Below are 17,846 nucleotides of genomic sequence, written 5' to 3'. Positions count from 1 at the left end.
CTCAGCAGAGACCACCTCTCCCGGTGGCACTGCTGAGGCTTCAGAGCTGCTGGCCCTCTGATCGGACTGGCAGCATCAGCAGCCTGCTCGCCATTCTTAATTGGGGAGGCCACCTGCGGTCAAATCGGTGAACTGGTACTACTGCCGGCAAGTGTAGGCTTGAGCACCGCTTTTCGTCCCGACGCCCGGGTCCCAAAGCCCTTGGTAAAATTCAGGCCCTGGTATTTGAGAACGGAGTGACCAGGGCAAGCAACTGTGTGTCGCCTTAACCAATCAGAATGAAGGACTGAGAAATAAACAGCATCGGACTGCGAGGGATGTGTAAATTAGAATGAGTGAATTCAATGTTAAATCAGTTACAGAAAAATAAATATCTACTGAGCAAATATAGCAACTTCACACCATTCAGTGCATTGTAATGATGAGGCAGACAGTGGAATGGCTGTTTTCGTGAAGCTAATGCTGGAGCGCCCAACTCTGACAGCAATGTTTGGATATTGGCATTTAAACATGCATTTGCTCCTCACCTGAAACTGCTGAACCATTTACCTATAAACAACAGCAAGCACCATTCGCTTCACTGTTATTTCGACAGAAAAACCTGGCCTATTATTCTGAGGAAATAAAACAACTGCCTTTTGGAATATTAAAGGTTGATTTTAAGAATGGATTAACTGAGAGTAAAAATCAAAAGGTTGCCCCCGTAATTATAATTCTCAGAACTGTTTTATTGGTACATGCAAAACATTGCACATATATCCAACTTAACTGGAACTTTCCATTCATTCATAATGCATGAAGGGAAAATTCCACCACTCAGTACTTAACTTCGTTCTGATGTGCACATTATAATGCAGTTTTCAAAGTTAATTATTCCTACCAAGTAGTACACTTAGCATGCATAAATAAGTCACATTTTGTGAAACATTTTTAGGAAAAGTGTTCTTTGATTATATTTGTTCACAAAATGTAACATTTTTAATAAAATTAAATGATTACAAGCAGATTCCTCATGATATGAAAATAAATGGAAAGGAGCATTAAATGCTATTTGCAGCTTGGGCCAAGATTTTTCTCTCAGTAATCGTCAATGGTAAATCGGTTTACCTATCATGCTGACGATTCTTCACTGCTAGCAATAACAAGCAAACTAAAATATATAAATGCTTGCTTGGCAGCATGCTGGTAACATTAAGTTCAGAAATGAAATCATAATTAAGGTAGCGCCTTCCTCCCCTTGCAGCCCACCCACCTCTGCTGTGCTCCTCTGGCCTCCAGCAGGTTGCATCTGCTGCAGCTTATCCTGACTGCTCTGTCCAATGTCAGAGTAGCCTGTTCCCATCTGACCTCCCTCAACTGGGCTTTGTGCATTCCCCAGGCCTTCACCTGCTGACCCCAGATGCCGAAGTGATGCCAGCGGCCTCACGTCCCTCTCTGGATTCCTGCCACTCGTCACTATGAAAAGCAAGTCTTACAGCTGCAGCAATGGTCACTCTGTGGCACTTTTGAAGCAGCTGAGATTTTTTGGGGGGGCCTCTGCAATCTTTTAATCAGCCCTTCCCATAGCCCTCATGGGCCCACCCGCTGTGCTCACGTCTTCAACACGCTGTTGTGTTCTCCCACATGGCGTCCTCCACGTTCTCAGCCTTTGAAAATTCAAAACTGCTGCTGAGAAGCCTGTTAATGAATTCTTTATTGAGCTGAACTGATGATTAATTGGAGGTGTGTGCTCGACCTGTTCCCTTTAAAAATGTCGTCATGTTCCAGAGGCAGCAGGTTCCAGTGCCGACCTCTGAGAACATGATCTTTACCCGCACTCAGTGGGCTTTGAAAATCCAGCCAAAAGAATCTGCAAAGGGATATAGATAGGTTAAGTGAGTGGGCAAAAATCTGGCAGATGGAGTATAATGTGGGAAAATGTGAGGTTATCCACTTTGGTTAAATGACTCTATGCCAGGATTTTATGCTGGCGATGGGAGTCTTGACATCTAGAAAAAGCGACGCCGAGATCCCCATGTCACCTCTTCTCTGGAAATCTCACCAAAACTAGTGCCAATCAGGCACTTATGAAGACAGCCGCGGGCCTTCCACAGGATCAAGGACCCCATCGCCAGAGGCCCAGCCCTATCAGAGCTGCCTGCCAATCAGAGGCCGGCAGCTGCAGCGCCACCGCTGCCAGAGGAGGACCCACCAGAGGGACAGGAGCGGCACTGGACCCAGGCCACAAGTAGGTGAGGGTGGGAGGGGTCTTGCAGGGTGGAGGTTGCAGGGGAGGATGTGTGGGGGGGTGGGGGTCACTAGCAAGGGTTCTCAGTGCCCCCCCCTTCCTGATGCGGGGTCCCTGGTTCAGGCACAAGGTGCCTTTTGACGAGGGAGTCCCTCCCCCAACACCCCCACCTCACCCAACTCCGGAGCTGGGAAGCAGCCCAGAAGGTTTATCGTGTTGTGCTTTCTGTGCGGCAGCAGGGCAGCCTATTGCATGGCTAATTGTGATGGTGGCATGAGGACCTTTTTGGGAATTAATTGCCCAGTTAAGGGCCTCAATTGGTGGCGGGAAGGCTGGTCACAGGGCATCCCGCCCCGGACTAGATTTTGGCCGAAGCAGGAAGGTGGCAGGAACCTCCCCACCACCCCACGCCCCACCCCCCGCCACCATCCCACCCCATTTTATGCTCTCCCTGCCTCCAAACCCATCGCAGGGGAAAGCATAAGGGGACCTTGACAGGGTAGACTCTGAGAGGAAGTTGCCCTTCATGGGGGTATAGTTTCAGAATAAGGGGTTGCCCATCTAAGATGAAGATGAGGAGGAATTTCTTGTCTCAAAGGGTCATGAACCTTTGGAATTCTCTTCCTCAGAGAGCAGTGGAGGCTGGATCATTGAATATATTCAAGGCTGAGTTAAGCAGATTTTTGATCTACAAATTGAATCAAGGGTTATAATGGCAGGCAGGAAAGTGAAGTTGAGGCAAGATCAGATCAGCCATAACCTTATTGAATGGTGGAGTAGGCTGGAGGGGCCAAATGGCCTACTCCTGCTCCTATTTCTTATGTTCTTAGCCAATAGTTAGTAGAGGCTGAGTTTCAATTTAAACAAAATTTATTCCCTTTGCTTTCCCATCTTCTCTGAATGTTGTTTGATCATATGACTAGAAACTGTCTCCATCCAGGACAAGATTCCATTGAAGTCGAAGAGACATTGGCAATTTATAAAAATAGATAGATCTGCAGAGCAGTGTCATTTACAGACCTTGATTTCAATCCCCACCCCCCACCCACCCAAGGACAGGAGAAAGTTGTGTGTTTAAAATATCAGTATCTGGCAACACTACCTCGTTGCCGGCCCACTAAATTTTTGAGAGCTGGAATCTGGCCATGGAGGAGGTTCCTGCATACTGAAGTCGTGACCTGATGGTAATATCGCTACCGTGACAACATTAGTGAGGGGGAAGCCCGAGCTGTGGCATTCCTGGCAGCTAATCTGAAACAGGAACTGCCAACTCGCCAAGTTAAGTGACTCTTTCAGCACTCCTTGTGGGCCAGAAGGAGCAGGAGTGCTGCTCCCAGGCCTTGCCCAGTGCCGATTGCCAGCCTCCTCTGCACCGCCACCCCGCCCGCACCCACCCTCCCCAAGCCCCAGTCTCCAACCCCTCACCCAGCCCTTCAAATCACAAGATGCAAACCTCCCTGAACCCTGACCCCTGATCACCAACCAGAGATTCCTTCCCAGTGCTGTGGGACCATCCCCATTCCCTCCCATCTACTAGTCAAAAATATCCATTCAGCTGGCCGCCGTGCAAGAGCTGGCCCTATAATATGTGACTGAGGCCCTGGCATTAAGATCGCCAACCTTTGGCTATTTTCGGCTTCCCCATTAATATCGGGGCGTAGGAAACCAAAGCCAGATGTGTAATTCTCATGTTCATTTATCTAATAAAACTCCAATTATTTGGCAAGGAATAGTAGCAGCAAAATGTTTTATCTGGTGATTGCCTTTTTTGCTGTTCAGTAACACATTCAAAAATCTGGTTTCACAATCAATAACAAATAATAATCTAGGTCTATTTATTTTCCTTCTTTTCTCCCCTTTCTCATCCCTACCAGAATCATACAATTGCTATGGCTGAGACAAGGTTAGAGACTGATCTGGTACATACCGCCATCTGAACTTTTCTCCATCCTATTACTTGGGGGGGGGAACAAGATGGGGTGGGTGGCCAGGGATGGTTAAAAATTCAAAACTAGGAAACCCACCTCCAATGCGCCCACACCTGGCTTTAACAGAGGCAGGTTGAGGGGTGGTTAACCTGCTCTCCAGAGGCAGGTTTGCCATTTAAAGATTTTAATGAGGCTGCACACCTCAGATTTTGGGAGAATTTAAATGTAATGACTGCAGACCAGGTTTCCCAGGGCTTGATAAATCTGACAGCTAGAGGGAGGCGAGAACGGCTAGATCCAGCACTTAAGTGCCATTACCAAGCAGGAGTGCTTCACCCCGGCCAAACAACCTTGTCTGCTTCCCGCCACGATCAGACCAATCCCCCTTGATAAGAATCACCCGAACCTGCATCATCACTTCTAGGCCTAGGTTCGTATAATAATTTATAACATTTTTAGTTTAGTTTAGAGATACAGCACTGAAACAGGCCCTTCGGCCCACCGAGTCTGTGCCGACCATCAACCACCCATTTATACTAATCCTACACTAATTCCATTTTCCTACCACATCCCCACCTGTCCCTATATTTCCCTACCACCTACCTATACTAGGGGCAATTGCTAATGGCCAATTTACCTATCAACCTGCAAGTCTTTGGCATTTTGTTGAGGAAACATTAAATGATAAATAATTTGGGTAATGAGATTCCTCATACTATAATACACAAAACATGTTTCAAGATATGCAATTCATTCTTTATAAACTTACTTGGTTGATCGAGGAACCACCATGGCTGAGAGGGATTCGTATGTCTTTTGCCAGTTAACGTAATTGGACCTAATGCATAACAAGAGTAATAAAAATAACAGCTAGTTATAAAAGCACTCTATGGGACAATGAAAGCCCAATTGCATTAACTCGCACCATGCAAGGTACTTACTTTGGGACAAAAGCCAGAAGGGTTGTGAGATATTCTGAATCTAACACAAAATCCTCCTTATTTACAATTTCTGCTAACGTACGGGTCAAAAGGCTACCCCTGGAAAAACAGGAATGGGAGAAAATCAGACCATATTTATTGAGAATAAATACAATGCATCTTAACGTTTTAGTGTGTTCCATTTTTGTGTCAGATGATATGTGTCAACCTCTTCTATTGTAAGCATAGATACACCATACACAAATATTGTGCCGTTGGCATATTGGATCACCTGGGTGCAACACGTAGAGGTAAACCAGGCAGGGGGATCCCATGCTGTTAAGTGAGCTTTCCCAATTTCCCAATATTTGAATTAATGAATTTTCTCTGTTTTCTCTCTGTACATTGCACCCAGATAATCCAATATTCCCAAACATAGGGCTGGATTTTACCAACCTCCGACATCGGGTTTCGTGGCGGAGGGGGCCAAAAAATGCCTCCTGGAGAGAGCCGCCACACACCCCATTGCCGGGAGGGCCCGGCTTGATATTACCAGCGGTGGTGAGACCCCGTGGCAGCACCACCCTCCCCCCCACCCACTTCCCCACCCTGGCCGCTCCCCAATTTGAATATTTAAATAAATTAAAATGATTGATTTAATTAAGCTCACATCGCCACTGATGTCTCGCACCTTTGGATCCCTGTCCAGGGGAGCGAGGCGCAACACTGGTTGGGAGGGGTGGGGAGGTAAGTTCATCAGTGCTGGGGGGCAGGGGGAATGGGGTCAAATTAACATCATGGGTGTTGTGGATGTTGGGAAGGGTTGTGGTTGAAAGTTTGTGCAGTTTGGGGGTTGTGCGTTGGGGGGGTGATGGTCAGATGGTAAAGTAAGTGTTTTGGGGGGAAAGGGCAAATAATTAATTTAATTGTTATTGGGAAGGAAGAGGAGCAAAAGAGATGTATTTATTTATTTTAATTCAATTTACCTTTAAATATTTAAATTAGCTGCTAGAGCCAACAGCCCTTTAAAAATGACATTGCCGGTGACGGACAGCCCACCAACTCCAAGTGATCAGGGGGCGGGGGTCGGCCTGCCCCAGGAATGCAAATAAGCCGTCACATGGAAGATTGCAGTGGCTCTAGAGGTGTGCGGCCAGCGCGGGTGGGCACCGTTTTTTCAGCTCACCGCCGATCTTAGCAGCGAGATTATAAAATCCAACCCATAATAACAGCAAAATTGTCCTTTTTGTTGAGCTTAAATACGAATATCAAAAATAGATAAAATAGATAAACCGATTATTTTAAATGTTTGAAATAATTCCATTAATACAGCCTCTAACAATGATTACAAAGTAACATATTGGCCCAGATTTTGTATTCAGCAGCTAAGGAAGGGAGTCGCCGCTGACCTCAAAGAAAGCTGCCCACAAAGATTTAGCAATCTCTATGGTGTGGCTTTCTCTTTTCCTGGCCGCAGTTTAACTCTGTCGCCGTCAAGGGGAGCTCTTGGCGTGCAGCAGCAGTGATGTCAGCAAGCAGGGTAAATAGCCAATCACATTTAGGTATTCACACACATTAAACCAGGAACTTAACACCACTGAAATCCTTCACTTTTTATTTAAATTTTCAGATAGCAAAATAAATGATGATTGGATTAAGACAGAAGCTAAAATAAACAACTTCTTTTAAAGAAGAATGTTTTTATCTTTTAAAAAAATCTGCCGAGTTTTTTCTCAATATGTAGAAATTTGACACTCCACAAATATAAAAGCTTTTCAGGGTAGTGATGGTATTTAGCAGTAATTATGAAGCTAGCAGTTAAAAACACAGTTACACCTCTTTCAACAAAAAGTGTAACTTTTCCAAGTGTCTCTACAGTGACGCTGTCACCATAGAAGTGGATGTTTTCATCAAATCATGATTTCAATGGAGATTGTAGTCTGTGGGAACTTCTGCAGTGCACCCTATTGGAGCAGCGTAGACTCACTGGAAGCAACTTCTGGATTTCCGTGTTATTCTGCACATATGCAGTGTCCCAAAATTGCTATCAGTTTCAGTGGAGTAATGATGGCAAAAGCTGATATTTTCATCATCATCATCATCACACCAAAATCTGGGCCATTATACAAACCACTTCTTTATGGGGAATTGTATTTGCTTTCTATCATTACAGGGAATCAGAACTTTAATATAATTCTCAATTAACCAGCTGTATAAATTTAATGACAATGACAATCATAAAATTAATTATGTGGTCATGATTCAAACAACTAGATATTTTCCAGAACATTTTAATATTTTCTTCCTGTGAGTAACTCATTTTGATTTTAATTTCCTTCTCACCAATTACTGATACTTTTTTTTTTATTCATTCATGGGATGTGGGCGTCACTGGCTATGCCAGCATTTATTGCCCATCCATAATTGCCCTTGAGAAGGTGGTGGTGAGCTGCCTTCTTGAACTGCTGCAGTCCATGTGAGGTAGGTACACCCACAGTGCTGTTAGGAAGGGAGTTCCAGGATTTTGACCCAGCGACAGTGAAGGAACGGCGATATAGTTCCAAGTCAGGATGGTGTGTGACGTGGACGGGAACTTGCAGGTGGCGGTGTTCCCATGCATCTGCTGCTCTTGTCCTTCAAGGTGGTAGAGGTCATGGGTTTGTAAGATGCTGTCGAAGGAGCCTTGGTGCGTTGCTGCAGTGCATCTTGTAGATGGTACACACTGCTGTCACTGTGCGTCAGTGGTGGAGGGAGTGAATGTTTGTGGATGGTGTGCCAATCAAGCGGGCTGCTTTGTCCTGGATGGTGTCGAGCTTCTTGAGTGTTGTTGGAGCTGCACCCATCCAGGCAAGTGGAGAGTATTCCATCACACTCCTGACTTGTGCCTTGTAGATGGTGGAAAGGCTTTGGGGAGTCAGGAGGTGAGTTACTCGCCGCAGGATTCCCAGCCTCTGACCTGCTCTTGGAGCTATGGTATTTATATGACTACTCCAGTTCAGTTTCTGGTCAATGGTAGCCCCTAGGATGTTGATAGTGGGGGGATTCAGCGATGGTAATGCCATTGAATGTCAAGAGATGGTTAGATTCTCTCTTGTTGGAGATGGTCATTGCCTGGCACTTGTGTGGCGCCAATGTGACTTGCCACTTATCAGCCCAAGCCTGGATATTGTCCAGGTCTTGCTGCATTTCTACATGGACTGCTTCAGTATTTCAGGAGTTGCGAATGGTGCGGAACATTGTGCAATCATCAGCGAACATCCCCACTTCTGACCTCATGATTGAAGGAAGGTCATTGATGAAGCAGCTGAAGATGGTTGGGCCTAGGACACTACCTTGAGGAACTCCTGCACTGATGTCCTGGAGCTCAGATGATTGACCCCCAATAACCACAGCCATCTTCCTTTGCACGAGGTATGACTCCAACCAGCGGAGAGTTTTCCCCCTGATTCACATTGTCTCAAGTTTTGCTAGGGCTCCTTGATGCCATACTCGGTCAAATTCTGCCTTGATGTCAAGGGCAGTCACTCTCACCTCACCTCTGGATTTCAGCTCTTTTGTCCATGTTTGAACTAAGGCTGTAATGAAGTCAGGAGCTGAGTGGCCCTGGCAGAACCCAAACTGAGCATCACTGAGCAGGTTATTGCTAAGCAAGTACTGCTTTATGGCACTGTTGATGACACCTTCCATCAATTTACTGATGATTGAGAGTAGACCTATGGGGCAGTAATTGGCCAGGTTAGACTTGTCCTGCTTTTTGTGTACAGGACCTACCTGGGCAATTTTCCACATTGCAGGGTAGATGCCAGTGTTGTAGCTATATTGGAACAGCTTGGCTAGGGGTGCAGCTAGTTCTGGAGCACAGGTCTTCAGTACTATTGCCGGAATATTGTCAGGACCCATAGCCTTTGCAGTATCCAGTGCCTTCAGTCGTTTCTTGATATCACGCGGAGTGAATCGAATTGGCTGAAGTCTGGCATCTGTAATGCTGGGGACTTCAGGAGGGGGCCGAGATGGATCATCAACTCGGCACTTCTGGCTGAAGATTGTTGCAAATGCTTCTGCCTTATCTTTCGCACTGATGTGCTGGGCTCCCCCATCATTGAGGATGGGGATATTTGTGGAGCCACCTCCTCCAATTGGTTGTTTAATTGTCCATCACCATTCACGACTGGATGTGGCAGGACTGCAGAGCTTAGATCTGATCCGTTGGTTATGGGATCGCTTAGCTCTGTCTATTACATGCTGCTTATGCAGTTTGGCATGCAAGTAGTCCTGGGTTGTAGCTTCACCAGGTTGACACCTCATTTTGAGGTATGCCTGGTGCTGCTCCTGGCATGCCCTCCTGCACTCTTCACTGAACCAGGGTTGGTCTCCTGGCTTGATGGTAATGGAAGAGTGGGGAATATGCCAGGCCATGAAGTTACAGATTATGGTTGAGTACAATTCTGCTGCTGCTGATTGCCCACAGCGCCTCATGGATGCCCAGTTTTGCATTGCTCGATCTGTTCTAAATCTGCAGTACAAGATCTTGAACACTCAAGCTGACTACTCTTACATTTAATTCTTGTAAATTTTAATATATTGCAAAGTTACACGCTTTCTGAAGTGAAAGGGGATCACTTATTCACTTTAGTTAACTACAGGCATTGCTCAATTTAGCATAGGTTAGAGAGTAATTGGATTCCTCCAAGTTAATTCAACTCAATGGAATTCAGTGTCTCTCTGACCCTCAGGACAATGTCTAACTGTGAGATAGTTTGTTAAAAGTAGCTCGTGGAGTTATTATTAACCAGCTAATCTAAATTAAGCAAAGTTACAAAGTTACGAACATACAAATTAGGAGGAGTGGGCCACTCGATCCCTCGAGTCTGCTCTGCATTCAATATGTCCATGACTGAACTGATAACTTCACATTTCCACCTACCCTCGATAACCTTTCACCCCTTTCTTATCAAGAATCTACCTACTTCTGCCTTAAAAATATTCAAAGACTCTGCTTTCACCGCCTTTTGAGGAAGAGAATTCTAAAGACTCACGATCCTCAGAGAAAAAAATTCTCCTCATCTCTGTCTTAAATCGGCGACCCCTTATTTTTAAACAGTGACCCCTAGTTCTAGATTCTCCCACAAGTGGAAACATCCTTTCCACATCCACCCTGTTAAGACCCATCAGGATCTTATATGTTTCAATCAAGTCACCTCTTACTCTTCTAAATTCCAGCAGATACCAGCATAGCCTGTCCAATCTTTCCTCATAAGACAGCCCACCCATTCCAGGTATTGGTCCAGTAAACCTTCTCTGTACTGCCTCCAATGCATTTGCATCCTTCCTTAAATAAAGAGGCCAGTACTGTACACAGTACTCCAGATGTGGTTTCACCAATGCCCTGTATAGCTGAAGCATAACCTCCCTACTTTTGTATTCAATTCCCCTCTTGATAAACAATAACATTCTATTAGCTTTCCTAATTACGCGCTGTACCTGCATACTAACCTTTTGCGATTCATGCACTAGGACACCCAGATCCCTCTGCATCTCAGAGCTCTGCAATCTCTCACCATTTAGGTAATATGCTTCTTTTTTATTCTTCCTGCCAAAATGGACAATTTCACACTTTCCCACATTATCCTCCATTTGCCAGCTCTTTGCCGACTTGCTTAACCTATCTATATCCCTTTGTAGCCTCCTTATGTCCTCTTCACAAGTTACTTTCCTACCTATCTTTGTGTCACCAGCAAACTTAGCAAACATACCTTTGGTCCCTTCATCTAAGTCATTTATATAAATTGTAAAAGGTTAGAGGTCTCCATTTGATCTTGATTGGGTTGGAGGAAGACTGGACTCTTTCCAATAAAAGCAATTAGTTTCACTTCGACACTTGCTAAATGGAAGGAAATTCATTGTTCACAGCAGTTATTTTAATAGTTTCTGATTGAAGCGTCGGTAAAGCATTAAAACCATCCTCCTTCAGGACCATGTAAATAACTAGTCTTTGAGCTGTTAGTTAATAAGCTTGAGAGTGAAACAAGTGTAAGGCACTTTATTTACATTGCTGCTCAATAACCTCAAATATATATGTAATTCGCATATTATATTATTTTGATAATTAATATTTTCTTGGGATTATCTTGAGAGTGGGTCCAGATTGTAGACCTAAAAAAACTTTCAAAAATTGGTAATAAAAGTGCAACTTTGTATATAGACCTCTATGATGTATTACTAAGAGTAAACAAAAGCTTGTGAAAAACCTAGGGGAAGAGATTCTGCAGCTTTATCTATTGCCTTCGTTGGAGACTCCTTTACCAACACAACCTTCACTTCCAATAAGAATTTGTTCTTTTGTGTGAAGCTACTTCTAAAAATCTGTTATGCATTGTAGTAAAGCAAATAATATTTGACATATACTGATAACACAGTCATGTTTTAATCATTCATCATATACCACTTTTTCTTCCTATTAGGTGTCAAAAATATAAATCTTTCAAGTGTGGTGCACTTATTTTTTTAAAGTAATTTGTTTTTTCAATCATCTTCATTCAAGCATCATTTGCATACAATGCTGTTATCACAATCCTGTTATAACAAACTTTTTCTTTGTGTAATTATAAGCCTCTTTCCAGATGCTCTGATAAAGCACCCAGTTTATCCAGTGAATACTGGAGCCGTACAACAAATAAAGGTCCTGGATTCTCTGCTGAGTTGATTCATTTCAACCAGAGGCTGTATAACTGGGCTCAGCAGGGCTGAAACCAATCAATGCCTGTAGTGTAAAATGGGTTGATAGACAATCAACAGCCCATTTTATAGTGCAACAGAGTTTCTTTTCCAATGATTTTGCTTTATTCATAATTTCACTATCAACTTGTTTTTGGCTACTGGCTTTGAACAATTTCACCACTTAGTTCCTGTGTTAAAGAAAGGAAAATTATCCTTCTCCTATTCACTGTCCAGTGACTCCTGCTGGAAGTGCACATGTGCTAAAGCAAACATAGGAATAACGGTCATTTGGATAAGGTTCTGATAAATGGTCCAAGGAGTCAAAGAGAAAAAGTGAAAACTAGCACTTTTTTTCTAAATACATTAACAAGTCTCTTCCAAATACCTATTGACTACATGAAGAACATGGTTAGTTCCACATAGAGGGGTGAGCAGATGGGAGGTTAATGGTTATTGGGAAATTGACTTCAACCCCCCTACTTTGGGTCTTACTGAGGTGGGACATGGAAGGGGCAGCCAATCTGCTCCCAGGAAGTTGGTTAGCATTTTAAATAGGTTAATAAGGTTGGAAGCCTTGGAGTTAACCTACTTTTCAGGTTTAACTGTGGCCGCCAGGTTTCCTAAGCCACAGGAAATCCGGTGCTTGCAGCGAGGAGAGAACAGCCTCAGTGAGAAGGCAAGCAAGAGTGCTTCCTTCCAGCATGCACCCCCCCAAAGCTCCCCACTTTGTGATCAGACCCCCACAACTACCCTCAACCCCTCCGACCAACCCCGGCCACCCAGCGGGGTCTGGAGTGCTCCCTGCCCGACTGGAAGCCAAGCCTGTCAATCAGGCTGTCTTCCGGGCAGGGAACCTGTCAAGAATAACTTAACAGCATGGGGGGAACCCAAACTCCTGGGTTTCCTGAGCACTACCAGACTCTTCTGCTCCCAATATGTCAATGAGTTAAAATTCCCCCCGTCGTGTCTACTCCCTCCAAAACAATTTAGGCTCAAGTAAAACATTAAAGATTTGAAATTCATCTCTGGCAGTATTGGATCAGCCCCTGATATTTAATTTCATTGACTGCAATGGAACTGAATATTGGGCAATACGTATAAATGGCTGCCAATCCGATATCACACGTTTTGCACCACAGCCAGAAATTAATTTCTACTCCCGAAACATTCCGTTATCAAATACAAATCTCCTCCAAACCATTGTTTAAAAATACAACTAATATTCTGTGTTAATTAATGATAAACTCATTCTACAGCAACAGACTAATATTTCGTCTCCATTAAATCTTTTTAGGTGCATTATTGATGTTCCAATCTTAGGAACTATTAATAATTGTCAATATTGGATGCAGCTATGGATTTGTTGTGTGTGATATTCTTTGTATCTTTTATTTAAGTTTAAAATGTTATATTACAAACAGCTACCTAATAAAATTCTCATATACAAGTAAGTCATTTAGTAGTGTACAATTTCTGGGTTGAACTTTGTGGACTTAGTGTTGTCTTTTTTTTTAAAAAAAAACAAGTTATGCAGTGCATTCAGATTCAATAGTTGGACTGGGTACTACTAAAATATCTGTTACACTTTGAAAGAAAGGTGGGGAAAAAAATCTAGACTGAAGTAAAATATTGGCCACCCAGATCTTGCGGTCAGCGGTGATGTGGAGGCTTCCACAGTTGACAGCATTCAAAACTAAGTGCCTTTTTCATTGTCTGCAGCGAGATCTTGCTCTCCCAGCAGCAGCGTGGCTCCATCGGCAAGTTGAGAAGGGGAGGCCTAGTGGTGTGGCACAATCCCAGCAAAGCCATGCCCCCTCTGACATCACGAGCTGAAGACATGCCCCTTGAGGTCTGCCTTCAGCTCAATAATAGGAAAGTGGTTTTAATGATTGTGAATTTTTCTTTGATCTACTTTTAATTTCAGTTCCCGCCCCCAGCTACCCAGCACCCACCCCACCGGCTCCCCTGCCCCCTCCCTACACCCTTAGTTCCCTCTCCTTGGCTCACCCCCGCTCCCTGGCACCACCCCCCGCCCCCCCCCCCCACTGGTTCCCCTCCTGCCATGAGCACTCAGTCAGATGGGGTTAGCTTTCAATTTTGGCGGGGGGGGGGGTGGGCAGGGGGGTGGGAGGCAGTGTGGTGAAACTTGAGGTATTGGGTTGGCCATATGTTATACACCCCACCTGATTTCCTTTCCAGTTTTAGGCCTCTATCCAAGTTGAAAGTTACCCCCATAATGTTGATACATCAGCCATAAGGTAGGTAGAAAAGAAACTCGACAGGTACTGCTTGTACCTGCACTACCCAATAATCGGGATTGTAGTGCACCACTTATTTGCAAATCTTATGAGTTTGTGATAACAATACTTGTACTGGGAGGTGGTGTATTTTCCAAACATCTGGGTTTGTAGTTTTCCACAATTCACAGATTTATTAAAAAAGGATGCCAGTTTACATACACTGCTTTTCTTTCCAGGTTTTGTAGGTTTCCTTTGGTGCTGTTATAGGTCATTGCACGAGACTTTAAATCAGTATCAATCTGTGAAAGTTGCTGAAAATAAGAAACACAGTGAACAGTTATTCTGTTTTTAATGATGTCATTACTGTCAAATATTTCAGAGTTGATTTTCTCTAAAGTAATACTTAAGTATTGAGAAGAATCAGATGAAAAATAGCCATTTTGGCATGCAAACAGATACCCTTTTAGGAGGAAAGGGGTGTGTACCAGTATCCGTCAAAATATGTGAGAAACACTGTCGCCACACCTGATGCACTAATCCAAGCTACTGGGGGACGTTGGTGGTGTTTTCCTAGTTATGCTGAGTACATTCTGAGAGTCTTTATATATGTTACCGATGACCATTAAAATAAAGCAAAAGTTGGCAAGATATTGACTGAAACTTAACAACAGCAGCAGACGTGTGAAGAGGGGATGTAGTGGCTGGAATGATTGGAATGGCTGGTAGGAGTGGAGCAATTCAGCTCAATCTGCTGCCAAGCTACACTCCCATGTATCTATTTTGGTCCGAGCATGCTAACAATTGCAATGTTTTTCACTGGCTATCAGCTTGGCAGCCATTATTCAAGTAAATTACACTGAATATTAGAGGTTGAGTTGTGGCCAATTTCAGAACCAATCTGGACTCCTGAATGAGTGAGCATGACATACGAACATACAAACTGGGAGCAGTAGGCAGCCATTCAGCCCCTTCAGCCTGCTCTGCCATTCAATAAGATCATGACTGATCTGTTTGTAAGCTCGACTCCACATTCCCGCCTACCCCCAATAACCTTTCACCCACTTGCTTATCAAGAATCTATCTACCCAGAACTGACATAAGTTTGTGTTCTAAGAATTATTCCTGATTTGACTAAAGCTCTTAACTTTCACAATTCCACTATAATAATTTTAAATAACCAACTCAAACTATATTTAAAATACATATACAACACTTCTATGACAATTTAAAATTACAAGGGCAATACTTATACAATACAATGATACACAGTAAGATTATTACTAGAGACATACAAGCATCAAAACTACTGTTGTAAATCTTAGCGTACAAACACTTTATAAATGAGTAAGCTATTTCTCTATTATTTCAACCAAGGCATTAATCTGTATTTTAAAATGGGATAGTACCTCCATTTAAAAAATAAACAAAGGAATGCTATACGAGCACGTAATACATCCATATGCTAATATCGCTAACAGAAATTTGAAAACTAATCTCACATTCTCAAAACTTCCCTTCATAGTATACTGATCAGCCCATTACATATGTTGCTATACTAGCATGAAGCAGGTTTGCACCCATAAATCCATGCACAGTGAGGTTGTGGGGAGGTACCAAGGGGGGAGAGGTCACTTTTCCACAGGGAAGAAGGGTGAAATTAATTGGAAAGAGGTTATTGTGCATTTCTTAACAGGCGTATTCAAAGTGGTATTGATAGAGCAGACTACTAACCTACCTTCTACACAAGGGTGGTTCATGACATTGGGGGACCCAAAGGGAAAGGATCAAAATACTTCAAGAACAGGAAGTCCAACAAGTTTAAGCATCAAACAAGTCTTTAGAGCAGTGTTTCTCAAAGTGTGGAGGGTCCTCCAGGTGGTCTGCTGGCTGGTCCAAAATGTAAGTCACTCATGCACAACACCATGGCTGAAGCCATATTAGATAACAGTCTAGAACCCTCATCCCCACCACGTGCATGACGTCACACAACCAGACTGGCTCCCATGTGCACGGCATGAGACGTCATAAGTGCAAGCAACCATTTAGTTTCATAAGCAAGATGTATGACACTGTTACAACATACAACTGTGAAATTGGATCTTCAAGACTGTGGGGCCGAAAACAAAGGGGAGCCGGCTGAATGTGGAGTCTGACGTGAGACTGAAGTTGTCCAGCTTGAAACCAGACATCACCTCATTGGTGTCTCATCAAAAGAAGCTCCATTCTTCCCATTAATTCGGATGAGTTTTTTGCGGTGGCAAGGGAAAGCGGGTGGGGTAGGACCGGTGGGTGGTCCACGGGGTCTTTTGTCCTGCCTAAGTGGCCCGTGATAAAAAAAGTTTGAGAACCACTGCTTTGGAGATAATTAGTCAATTTCATGTGATATTGCACACAAAGAGTTAAGTTTAGTTCAGAGATACAGCACTGAAACAGGCCCTTCGGCCCACCGAGTCTGTGCCAACCATCAACCACCCATTTATACTAATCCTACACTAATTCCATATTCCTACCACATCCCCACCTGTCCCTATATTTCCCTACCACCTACCTATACTAGGGACAATTTACAATGGCCAATTTACCTATCAACCTGCAAGTCTTTTGGCATGTGGGAGGAAACCGGAGCACCCGGAGGAAACCCACGCAGACACAGGGAGAACTTGCAAACTCCACACAGGCAGTACCCGGAATTGAACCCGGGTCGCTGGAGCTGTGAGGCTGCGGTGCTAACCACTGCGCCACTGTGCCGCCCACAGTAAAAGGTCTGTACGGTACTGAAAAGTTTTATCTCAGTGTTCCCAAAGAATGTGATGGTTGTATAACCTAAAGCAGTGGAGAACAGAAGCTGTCACTATAACAACACGAAGATTAAACATTAACACAATAAGCTTGAGAATTTAAATTGAAACAAAGTATGTTACTGGTTTTGTTTGGCACAATACAATTGTAGCAGGGAAACTCAGCCCAGAGAAACTAACACAAAATATATGCATGACCACTCAATCACAATAAAGAGGTTACTAATGAACACTGCACCACAGGGACCAGCAAATACAAACAATAAAATAGCACCGGTCATCGCTAAATCAATCAATTCTTTATTCAGCAGACACCTGTAAATTAATGTAATAATGGTGAACCCAGCATTAGTGAATTAATAAATTAATAAAGCAGCAGGCAAACTAACAACTCAACGGAAATGTTGGTTCTACTGAATAACTGAATTAACAGATCTGGGAACAAATCAGCAGAAAATAAAGGAAAGGAGCAGCAGGCATCAGTGAATTAATGAATAAAGCACCAGCCACCAACAAATCAATAAATTAACACAGCAGCGGGCATATGACACACAAGTGAATCACCTAATGAATGGAGAAACATGAACAAGACTTTTATGATCCTATCTCTGTTGCCACTTTTCTGCAGCTTTTTGTCAAACATGGCTTTATAGTAGAGCTAGGACATGAGTGAGAATGAGGCAGAGACAGGAGGGAAGTTGAACAGGCAGAAGTTCTTTGTGGAGCTAACGTGGGCCACTGGAGCTGGAGACTGAAAAGCTTTTTGCTGCTTCTGGCCGATGAAAACATTTAAAAGAGTTCCGATGGTCAAAACACCCATGTGCAAAATTAAAAAGGTTGTGCCCAAGAGCTAGGGAACAGGCTCTAAGTCACAAATTGAGCGCTAGCAGAAAATGGCAGAGGGAAAGTTGAATTCAGACACAGGAAAAGTGGTGAAGAAGAGCAGGAGTAATGAAGAACACCAAACAGGCCTATATGCCCCAGAACAGGCATGAATGGCAAGATTGATGGCTGAA

The 17,846-nt window shown here is 43.6% G+C and overlaps 1 protein-coding gene across 6 annotated transcripts in view; it reads right to left on the bottom strand.

Moving 5' to 3' along the window:
* Positions 1-17,846, bottom strand: part of LOC137356812 (V-type proton ATPase subunit C 1-B-like) — a 114,741-nt gene that overhangs the window by 61,167 nt on the left and 35,728 nt on the right. For all 6 annotated transcript variants that reach the window (XR_010971114.1, XM_068022608.1, XM_068022617.1 and 3 more), the window contains exons 6-8: positions 14,252-14,343; positions 5,097-5,195; positions 4,925-4,993 (exon numbers count right to left, since the gene is read on the bottom strand). Coding sequence is in view for 5 of the 6 variants with exons in the window: in XM_068022608.1 (XP_067878709.1) it covers positions 4,925-4,993; positions 5,097-5,195; positions 14,252-14,343 (260 nt within the window). In the remaining variant the exon portion in view is untranslated. The remainder of the gene's footprint in view (positions 1-4,924; positions 4,994-5,096; positions 5,196-14,251; positions 14,344-17,846) is intronic.

Source organism: Heterodontus francisci, chromosome 3 (genome assembly GCF_036365525.1).
Source record: "Heterodontus francisci isolate sHetFra1 chromosome 3, sHetFra1.hap1, whole genome shotgun sequence".
Classification (NCBI taxonomy): domain Eukaryota; kingdom Metazoa; phylum Chordata; class Chondrichthyes; order Heterodontiformes; family Heterodontidae; genus Heterodontus; species Heterodontus francisci.
The sequence above is the reverse complement of the archived record's forward strand: the minus strand, read 5'-3'. Positions and strand labels throughout refer to the sequence as shown.